The sequence below is a fragment of the Cryptotermes secundus genome, unplaced genomic scaffold, assembly GCF_002891405.2.
Source record: "Cryptotermes secundus unplaced genomic scaffold, Csec_1.0 scaffold286, whole genome shotgun sequence".
Classification (NCBI taxonomy): Eukaryota; Metazoa; Arthropoda; class Insecta; order Blattodea; family Kalotermitidae; genus Cryptotermes; species Cryptotermes secundus.
Genome location: NW_019736399.1, coordinates 311,508 through 322,967, shown reverse-complemented (window position 1 = coordinate 322,967; position 11,460 = coordinate 311,508). Strand labels below are relative to the sequence as shown.

At 35.1% G+C, this 11,460-nt stretch overlaps 1 protein-coding gene across 1 annotated transcript in view; it reads left to right on the top strand.

Annotated features, from left to right (window-relative positions):
- LOC111869857 overlaps positions 1 to 11,460 on the top strand; it is a 30,987-nt gene that overhangs the window by 1,499 nt on the left and 18,028 nt on the right. The window contains exons 2-8 of the mRNA XM_023861690.2: positions 1,519 to 1,740; positions 2,114 to 2,908; positions 4,335 to 4,590; positions 5,720 to 5,844; positions 9,154 to 9,345; positions 10,448 to 10,575; positions 11,204 to 11,390. Of these exons, the coding sequence (XP_023717458.1) occupies positions 1,519 to 1,740; positions 2,114 to 2,908; positions 4,335 to 4,590; positions 5,720 to 5,844; positions 9,154 to 9,345; positions 10,448 to 10,575; positions 11,204 to 11,390 (1,905 nt within the window). The remainder of the gene's footprint in view (positions 1 to 1,518; positions 1,741 to 2,113; positions 2,909 to 4,334; positions 4,591 to 5,719; positions 5,845 to 9,153; positions 9,346 to 10,447; positions 10,576 to 11,203; positions 11,391 to 11,460) is intronic.

Sequence of the window (11,460 nt, the reverse complement as noted above, 5' to 3'; positions counted from 1 at the left end):
AAGTTTGGAGACCCCTGCTGTAGATCATGATACAATGATATAGGACAAGCCTTTCAGCTAATATACATTATTAAATTACAACAATCTTAATACTAAAAAATTATATAAGATATACAACATTTTATACACTATATACTATATATTTCTGCTTATATCAGTAGCTAATATTTGAGAATTCATCATTCAAATAATCCTCCGTTGAGTAATTGCACCTCTGAATAAGTAACTTCATCAATTCCCTTGTGAACTGATTTTTGTTTTCTATTTCTTTTATGTTGTTAGGCAATTTGTAAAAGATACAGCCAGCTACTGAAGGATTACTATTATAAAGTTCTAAATTGTGCCCATGTATATGATAGTCTTTATTATTTCTTGTGTTATATGTATGTATTTGTTCATTCACTGTGCAGTTACACTTTTTTTTTGTTTCTTGTATATATAGCGAGCATACTGTTAGTATCTTTAGATTTCTAAAGCTATCCCTGCATGATTCCAGATGTTTTAGCCCTGCAATGTATCTTACTGCCCTTTTTTTGGAGTACAAAAATTCTTTGAGTGAGGGTCTTAGCACCATGTCCCCATACTATTATTCCATAAGATAGATGAGGATAGATCAAACTGTAATACAACATTCTTCTTTCATTTAAATCAAGTATTTTAGATAGCCTGTTGATTATGAACAGGTTACGGCTAATTCTACTGCAGTTTTTTCAATATGTAATTCCCAGCTCAAGGTACTATCTATTACTACCTGCAGGAAATTTGTGCTTTTTACATTTGATATTTCCCTGTTCTTTATTAGGATTTTTAGATTACTTTCCTGCCTGCATTGTTTCGTCTGGAAGAGAATATAGTAAGTTTTAGATTGATTTATAAATAAATTATTTGTCTCAAAGTATTGCTCTACCACTCCTATATTATTTCAAGTCATGTTTTGGAGCTCATTCATATCTTGTCCTGCATTCAGTATTGATGTGTCATCAGCATACAGTATTGCTCTGCCTTGTGTTAGATGTGGGATATCGTTTATATACAAGATGAAGGGTAATGGGCCAAGGACCGATCCACGGGGGACTCCGTATCTCACTGGGAGGCTACTTGACAAATATTCTTTCATACGATTGCCTTCTGTGTGTGTTACTTTTACGTGTTGAGTTCTGTTTCTGAGATAGGATTTGATTAGCTTATGTGCTATACCACGGACTCCATATATGTATAATTTATCCATGATAATGTTATGTTGAATACAGTCAAAGGCTTTTGATAAGTCTAATAGTACACAGTTGCATTTTATTTTATCATTCAAACTTTCTATTATGTTTTCAATAATTGTGGCAATTGCATTGTTAGTAGATTTAATGATGACATGCTCCACCTTTTACGACACAGTTTCACACTTATTTTAATATAAGCATTTATATTAAGAGGATGCATGCAAATGGGAGCGTGGAAGTCTTTGGGTCATTCTGCTCGAAATTCTGTTTTAATGTGTTTTAATAAAATGAACATTTCTTTCAGGGAAGTTTGAAAGATGAAGAATACCGAGAAAAATTAGCACTTTTCTTGCTTTGTGGAGTTTCCAGTGTAATAACAAATGGAGACAATGTAGATCTAACAGCAGAAGATATTTACCAGCTGTGTTGCATGTGTTGCAAGACTCTTGATGTTGAGAATCTCACTACTGACAAATATAAGTTTTTGTGCAGTTTATATCATATAATCAAGTACCTTGTTAATAAGGTAATGACAGGTTATTATTAATCATTTTACTGTATATAAAAAAAATTTCTGGCCACAAATGCTGACACTGTTTATCATAAAACACATTCAGTATTGCCTTTTCCTCATACATTTAGAGATTATTACAAGGTATTGCTTGCTAGTATATGTTCACCATATGGTGACATTAGGTAAAGTAGGAACTAGTAGGTTTTACCTGAATACATTAAGAGTTTAATTGTTCATTGCAAAGCAGTTAATATAGAAAACACAAATGATGTCAAATTTTCTTTAAGAAATCTAATAAATTTAATTGTAGTTATGAATGCCTGTTTGGACACTGTATTTCTGCAACTTCCCACTCTTTATTTCACCAATTTTTCCTTCCTTTCAGGGCAGCATAGAAACAGCTTTAAAGTTAAGCAGTTTTGTCTTTATGACAAGATGTGAAGTGAATGATGAAGAAGTCTGTAATGTATATTGCAACTACCATTATCTCTTTCATCGTGTAGTTGCTGCTAAGACACAGCAGTACATGGAAGAAAAAGCAGACTTATCAGTGGTATTTAACATCTTGATACATTCTGTGAAGTTTCTGAAATGCTGCATGGGAAAATACTTGTTACATATTCTGGATAGAGCTACAAATTTTGTTCATGGTATAAAATTGACAGATGATAAACATCATCTACAAATTGTTCAGTTACAGATTGACATTTTGGAATTGACGTACTGTAAAACACCTGAGAGATGTATGAAGATAGGCAATGAGAGTATATACAAGTCATACATATCTCTTTTATCTTCCATATTGAAAAGTTTGTTTGATGCAAAACTGCTTATAAAAGCAAAGGATGTTGTGAATAAAACTGTTGAGTGTATTGTTACATGGACCAGAAATGATGAAGTTAGTAACAATTGTAGCACATTCCTTCAAGATGTTCTTCATCTACTTTTTGAAAGACCACTTAATTTTGCAAACAAATTGGAAGCTTGCACCATAGTCTTTGAATCTTTGGTGCTTAAATACAGGAACAGCAAGATCCTGAGTTGGACATGTGTAACGATAGCTCACGTGCTGCACAGTGTGAGTTTGTACTGGACTTCACAGTGTGCTGAGGAGTGGAATCAGTACATGTCTCTTAATGTACAGAAAGCTTTCATTCATTTCATATCCTCCCTTTCTGAGGTAAGTGTTGGTAATCAAACAGCATGATAAATGTTTTGCGGGTGAAACAGCTGCGATATGTTTTGCTGGCAGTCTAAACTTGAAGACATGCATGAATGTTGAGTTTTCAATACCAAATCAAGAAAAAAATATGTTGATCTCCATTCAGACAATAATTTATGAATCTCAAATTAAAAAAAACAAATTCAGGTGCCTGAAATTAGGAGATCATATGTATTTGCAGTTCTCTTGCCAAAAACATCTTTGTTCTCTGTAAATAATATTTTGCATACACTATTCAGGAATTATATGAAGTTGGTAGATAGACATAGAATTTTCTAATTGAACTACAACAGTATTTACCCTGTATAAGTTGTGATGTTTTTCACCCTAGTGATTATTCTGTTTGAGGTGTTCTGGGTTGTGAGGCGGTGTAGATTTGTAGGTGGATAACATTTTAGAGGAATGTGTTGCCACCATCTGGGGCATGTGGTAGTGTAGTTGATTGAGGTACTGCTCAAGCCAGAAGGTCATGGGTTCGAATCCCAATGAGGTGATTGGATTTTTCAATTGACCTGGGGTCAACTCAGTCTCTAAGGGGACTGAGCACCAGGATTCTTCCTGGGGTGTAAAATGGCAGCTGGTGCATAAAGCTGACAACTTTACCACCATAAGTGAGCTGGTTGTCTAGAGAATGTGAGAGCCTTGATGTCACACAACTGTGTGGGCCTTCACAGCCTCTTACGGGGATAGCTTCAGTTTTAGCTTCCTTCATCTTCAGGATTGAAGTGTGAGGTATCACTCTGGTTGTATTGTCAGACTGTAAGGAAGGTAATTACACAAGACCAGTGGGAGAGTGAAAGGGAACAAAATTGTGGCTCTGAAAGATGTCTGTTCCTGCTCACTGTTTCTATTGTGGAACTGGCTCCACATCCTCTCCCTCTTCTGTAGGTCTGAGTGGTCACCATCCTTGCAGCCTCCTAGTACAACCCAACTGATTCCTTTCCCTACACTTCACCCATACGAATGGTGGCACTGTGTTCCACCGAAGCATCAGTATCCACCTACAAGACTACACGGTGTCTCAACCCAGAAGACCACAATCCAAAATACTTAATTTTATTTTTTATTTAATTTCTTGGGGTTGGGTGAGACCATGTCCAAGTGGTACATCAGCCGCTATCTGGCCTATTTCACCAACACCGGATGATAAATAATAATGAGCGGAGCAGTTGGAATGGAAATCAACAGGAGAAACAAAAATACTTGGAGAAAACCTGCTCCAATACCACTTTATCCACCAATTTGAAGTACTAAACCCTTTCTGAAAGAAGCATTTTAACATCTCAGGAATAATGGAGCTTGATCGGTCTATTTCATAGATCATGCAATATTTTTTATTATGGAGACTTATTGTGCTTAGACCTACAATCCTTTCTTATTCTAGCTGCTTCTGACAAGCCAATGTGTGAAGTGCACACTGCCTTCTGGTGAAGATTGTCCTGTTAATAATGACACAGTATCTTCAGTAAATCTTCTTACCATCGTGATTAGCTGTGTGATGTCATCAGTTGTCAATAAGTCAGAGGGATTTGCAAAGCTGTTATTTGATGCAAAAACTGCTTTGAATGAAGCCATTGCAAGAATAAAGGTACTCAAACAAGCAGACTGTCCTATGTGGAAATATGTCTGGAAGAGGCTTGGTGAGTGTTTTGAATTTTGTTTACCGTAAATTTTGTTCATAAAGTTTGAGGCACTGAATGTATAGAGTTCTGTCATCAGGTGTGTGTGTGTTTTTTTTATGTAGGGTGAGAGTTGTTGTGGTTTTCTGTCAGTCTCTATAAAACAATGATGACAACATACTTTAGTAGGATTTGAACCAACACCTTGAAATAATGTATGCCCCTACATTTTTCAACTGAACAATAATTCTCTTCTTGGGGCTGAGAATGGGAGATTCTGCTAAATTGTAGAGGTTACAGTTAAGATTCTGCTTATAACTGTAAAGAAATGGGGAGAAATGCGTATGGGAGATTGGTGGGAAAGCTGGAAGGAAGGAGACCACTGGGAAGACAAAGGTGTAGGTGGGTGGACAATATTAAAATGTATCTCAGAGGGATGGGATGGTATGGATTGGATTGATCTGGCTCAGGATAGGGACTGATTAAGAGCCCTTGTGAACACATCAATGAACCTTCAGGTTGCATAAAATGCTGGGAAGTTCTTGAGTAGCTGCACAATTGGAAGCTTCCCAAGAAAGGCTCCATGGGTGAATGATTGTAAAGAATTAAGCTGTTTATATTTACTTTATCAATAAATTGGATTATCTTATATTGATGTGTCTTGTTCATGTATTGTACTGGGGACATTTTATGAAGATCACCCATAAAAATGGTTTGAACCATGTATTTTATTACAAGAACTATCTCTGCTTTACAGTTTACTGGCATGTGTACCATTTATAACTTGCTGTATCTTACTAATGTCCATGTATTGTAACTTGTTTTTAATCTTTCATCATTTTTGTAATTTCATATATTATGCACTCCATACTTGTCACTGTTTACAAGACGGATCAGAACTTGTTAAACTTTGCTCTGATTAGTAAATGATGGGTAATGTTATTAATGTATAAAAAAATTAATTATATGTATACAGTAGTGTTGTGTATGATATTCTGTATCTGATGATGGTTGAAACAGGCTGACACATGTTACTGAATATTCAATATTTATGGAATTAACTTTGTGTGATGGCTATGCAGAGTAAAATTGAATTATGATTATTCATGTAACACTTTGAAAGTTTTTTATTTCCATATCTCCATTTTAGGGATAAAGATGTACAATTTGGGTGTTCACTGTAATTCAGCTGAATTAATATATGAAGCCAAGGAGGTTTTTTCAAAGTTCTGCTGGACATGTATTCAGTTGGGAGAGCAACCTGCATCACCTGAGGTTTGATTGTTTTTTTTTAATGTTTGGAACAAAATGTAATATTAAAATATTTTTTTGCTCCTTTATTATTCCAGTTTTCCCTCATAAGTGAAATCTTTTATTGTGGTAGTTTATTTTAATAAATCCAATTCAGAGTCCTAAATGTATTTAATTTAGGTTTGTAAGTCTGATTGGTGTCATAACACACTTAATATTATCATTTAATTCCTAGTACTGTATGCAGATAGTTGAGTGGTTCTTATGTTTGGTAATGGTTTTGTCTATTTTATGTCTCTGATCAGAACATTATTTTTTATACATTTAATGTTATAATTTTATGCCAGTTTTTATGGTGTATGATTGGTTGTAGAATTTTAGGATAAGTCAAATTTGCTGCAACTTTGTGAATTACACATCTCAGTGAAGTCAGTGCCTTATTTCACTGTGAAAATAGCTTTATGTTCAGTATATGGCAGAAATGGAGCTGATTCCACATTCTTTATATAAACTTACAATTTTAAAAAGTGACTATTTGTGTAATATGGCGCTATATTGAAACATTAAAAATAATAGATATTTATGTATCAAATCTCTGAAAGCAGTTAAGTTGTGAGAGGCTGTGTTTGTATGTATGTAAGGGCTAGGCCTGAGAGGCTGTGTAACAGACTACTGTTAGAAAGGATATGAAAGGCCGCCCCATAGCTCAAGTGGTTAGTCGCTGGCTTCCCACCGTGGCGGCCTGGGTTCGATCCCGGGTCTGGTCAAGTGGGATTTGTGGTGGACAAAGTGGTGCTGGGGCGGGTTTTCTCTGCGTACTTTGGTTTCCCCTGTCAACCTTTATTCCACCAAATTCTCCATCATCATAATCACACGGGGCAGGCTACAATAAGCCAATCAGTGGCCGCCGTGCCGAGTGGACCCAGCTGGACTCCACCCCCCACTAAGCGAATAAAAAAAATTAAAAAGAATGCTATGAACCAAGGCTGCTTCCATCCTCACCTTTGAAATAAGCATTATTTATTTTAGCGTAACTGATCTATGTTATATCTGCAGTGCAACAAAGTTAATTAGGTCTTATTGTACACAGTTCTGATTTTTTTTTCATACAAGGAACTTTTCTACAAACTGTAAACTGAAGACCATACTGATTGCCCGAACAGGTCAGAAGCAAACTGAAGAATTTTCTTTCCTGATCAATTGTTTCATAGCCTCAGTGTACTATCCATAGTGGAGTGGATTCAGCTCATACAGCAATCTTTTTTGCGTGTAAGGATTGGTGATTAACATGCCTGTTTCCATTTGTCATGGCTATCCTTTGTTAAATAATATGCTGAATATGTGAAACTGATATGCTTTTGGTAGTCCATTTCCTAAAATTCAAATTAGGAAAACTATGAGTTTTAAAATACAAAGGATAATAGAGTCTCTTAAACTAAGCCATACTCATGGATATGATGAAATTTCTAATAATATACTAAAAGCTTATAAAACTTTCATTAGTGCTCCATTAAGTTATCTGTGCAACAGAGTTTTGTTTGAAGGTGTATTTCCAGAAAGGCTAAGATATGCCATGATTGTACCAGTGTACAAAAGAGGTGACAGGAATATTACTTCTAATTACAGACTTATTTCTATTTTGACCTCTTTTAATAAAATATTTGAGAAAATAATATATAGTAGATTGATAAAGCATCTTAATAAGAATAACATCTTAAGTAATACCACCAGTTTGGATTTAGGTCGAATCTTGGGACTGACAATGCTATTTTTAGATTAATCTGTGGAATGTTGAAGTCACTAAATCATAAAACATTAGTTGGTGGCATTTTTTTGTGACTTGGCAAAAGCATTCGATTGTGTTAGTCATGAAGTATTATTGGATAAATTAAAGTATTATGGAATAAATGATAATATAATCTTTATAAGTCTTATTTACAAGGCAGATTTCAGAGAACATCAATTTTAAATGGACTAGACAATAAAAAAGTACTCTCTGAATGGGTTAAAGTAACAAACGGGGTTCCACAAGGTTCAGTGCTGGGACCACTGTTGTTTATAATATATATAGATGACTTACCTAAGATTTTGGAGTCAAGTAGTGTCCCTAGTTTATTTGCTGATGATGCTAGTGTCTTGATTTCACATGCTAATCCTTTACAGTTTAAAAAATACACTAAATGAAGTTTATGGGATACTTGATGTTTGGTTTAAAAAGAACTTATTGTCATTAAATACAGTGAAAACACATTGCATCAGTTTCACCGAAAAAAACAATATGTTGGTTGAGAGGGCTATAGGAAATGTAGGTACATGCATTATGAGCTCTTATGACGCTAAATTTCTTGGCTTGACTATTGAAAGCTCCTTGACTTGGGAAAGACATATTGAAGAGGTTACAAATAAATTAAGCTCAGCCTGCTACATGATAAGGAACATAAAACCACTTATGTCTTTAAATACCTTGAAAATTACTTATTATTCTTACTTCCATTCAATCAGGACTTATGGCTTGATTCACTGGGGAAACTCGTCACATGCCAAAACGGTTTTTAAGATGCAGAAAAGAGTTATACAATTGATGGTGGGTCGTGGTTACAGGGAATCATGTAGAGATCTCTTCAAGGAAATACATATACTGCCTTTAAAATCACAGTATATATATTCACTAATGATGTTTGTAATAAAAAAGAGAGATAAATTTGTTACAAATAAGGATTATTCTGAAGTAGAAACCAAACAAAATATTAATTTACATATATACCAGGTTAACCTGGCCATATATGGTATAGGAGTAAATCACATAACAGTAAAGGTTTTTAATTGACTTCCTTATAACCTTAAAAGAATCTCTTAATAATCCAAAATAGTTTAAAGTTAATTTAAAGGACTTTCTGTATTCCAATTTTTTCTATACATTACAGGAATCCTTTAAAAGATGGTTGTATTATATCTGCAAAAATTGAGTATTATTGATTATATTGTTATATTGCGATAATTTTACATGTATGTACATATATTTGATGGAGTGTATTTGTAGTTATTGCTTTGTTGTCATTTACTAGGTTTCTCTTACTAGAGTACTATTATGTTCATACTACAATAACTTAAGAATTGTTTTAGTTATATTAAATAATGTGCATGTTGATGCTTACTTTATTATGTACTTTCTGATGTGTATGACTATATGTAGTTGTACTGCTTTATTTGTGACTGTTTCCACATCCTATGAAATTGTTTTCGGAATGGATTTATGGAAAATAAATGAATGAACGGAAATACATCAACTATATTGATGATACAACACATTTATTTTTATTGTAATTGTTATAGGTTGAGAATGGAATACTAGACAGAGTAATGACATACTTGATGCAGATTTACAGAGATCTGAAAAAGTATCGAGGAGCCCTGCGGATTGCAGCCATTGGTATGGTTATTTTACCAGATTTCAAGGAAAAATTTGTGCAACAGTGGGCAAAAATTAAGAACTATGCACTTACTGAGAATTGTAAGGATGTTCAGGTTTGTAAATGCTATTACTTGGACAGAATTACTTTTTTATAATTTGTTAATCCAAAATCAATATTTCAGTAATACATTTGGTGCACTTCATTTAAGATTCACCTAAAAACACCCAATGCTGTAGTGTAAAGTGGCACATGTCCTATGGAAAGGAAATCCAGTAAAAGTCGCATGAATATCAAAAAGGGGGGTCCGCTCCTCAGGATATGTGGAAAACAAGCACAGATTAGTAAATAGCAGAAAGTCTATGCTTTGGCTTAGTCTGCAAAAAATATCGCTGAACGAATTGAGTACTTGGGGCAACTGAAAGGAGTTATCACCCTGAGTTATTGTCACTTACTCATTCATGGAGCTGAGCCCTTCTTAAGAAGCTGACAATTTTGCAGCTACTCAAGAACTCCCCAGCATTTTATGGAACCCAAAGGTTCATTACCGTGTTCACAAGAGCCCTCCAGCGGTCCCTATCCTGATTTAGGTCAATCCAATCCATACCATCCCATCCTATCTCTCTAAGATCCATTTGAATGTAGTCCACATACCTGTGCCTTGGTATTCCCAGTATCCTCTTTCCATCTGGCTTTCCCACCAATATGCTATATGCATTCCTCTTCACCCCCATTCATGCTGCATGCCCTGCCCATCTCATCCACCTAGACTTGATCATTAAGGGAGGAACATAGACTGAGAGTGTATGAGAACAGGTTGTTGAGGAGAATATTTGGACTGAAGAGGGATAAAGTGACAAGAGGTTGGAGAAAACTGCATAATGAGGAGCTTCATTTCTCCTGAATTATTATCAGTAATACAAAATGCTGCTCTTTAGAAATTGGTTGGTTAAACCATCCAGTACTTTATTGTTTCTTGTCATTATTTATCTAAAAATGTTCTTAACTGTCAGTTTGCTGTGGCCTCCAATACTCCTGTGAACTATAAGGGACAATAAATGAAAAGGGATGTTTAACTTTACATATTCATTTCTATACATTATTTTGAACTGTTCCAAACCTGAAAGCTGGACTAACTGGCAGTTTTCAGTAGCCAAAGAGAGCTCTATTTCCCTTTGTGCCTTTTAATGTTTTTTTCTCCTTATTTTTTCATGTAGATATTGACAATTTATGACATTTTAAAGGAAGACGGAAAGATTGGAATATTATGTCCAGATATTAGCCTTGAAGCAGTTAATTTTCAACAGTTGTTGATTTTGGAGTTGGAAGCCTACAGTTTATCAAGGTGAAACATATATTTACATGTATATACATGTTACTTAGGAATAGTGTACTCTTTATTTCTGTTAACATACATCATCTATTCATTGTGCTAGTGTCTTCGCATGTGCTAATCCAGCGGGTATATCTTCACATTATTTCCAAGATAAATACAGTACCATTACAAGTTAAAATCTGCAGCCAGCATCATAATAGCTGGATATTTAAATCCCCTATTTCTGGACAGTAAAGGCCCTGGGGTTGGCTCAGCCTCTAACAGAAATGAGCACCAGGATGTTCCTCTGTGAAAAGGGCAGTCAGCCTGTAAGACCGACAGTCTCACTGCCTTCTCTAAGCAGATTGTCTAGAAAATGTAGGAGCCTCCACATCTCACAACCCTATGGGCCTCCATGGCTTGTTACAGAGATAGCTTTACCTTTATTAAGCAAAAGTTTAGGAAATTATATGACATGGAAGCAGTATGATGAATGGTGTATGTTTATCTTAATCAGTGGTTGTGCATTTTTTGCATATGGAAGTAAATATCAGTGCCTGTTATCATTTGGAATATGTTGTATTGTTTTGTTGATTCTGGCGAAAAATGTTGTTTGTCATACCATTGTTATGAAACATGTCCATTGCATTTCTTGTAGTTTTTCGAGCTGGCAGTGTGTTCAGGCTGCATATGACAAGTTCTGTGAGCTGTCACCAAGCAGCAGTATCCACATTAAAGGGCTCTTGGCATATCTTCCTTCTCTCTGGATAAGTGGCAGTACTGATGAATGTACACAGACTATACGCTCAGCAAAGAATATCCTGCAAACAATGCAAATAGAAAGTGTAGGTTACAGAATATGCTTTTAAGAAAATTATCTATTATAAAGAGGAATGTTGTTATTCATGGCATCCT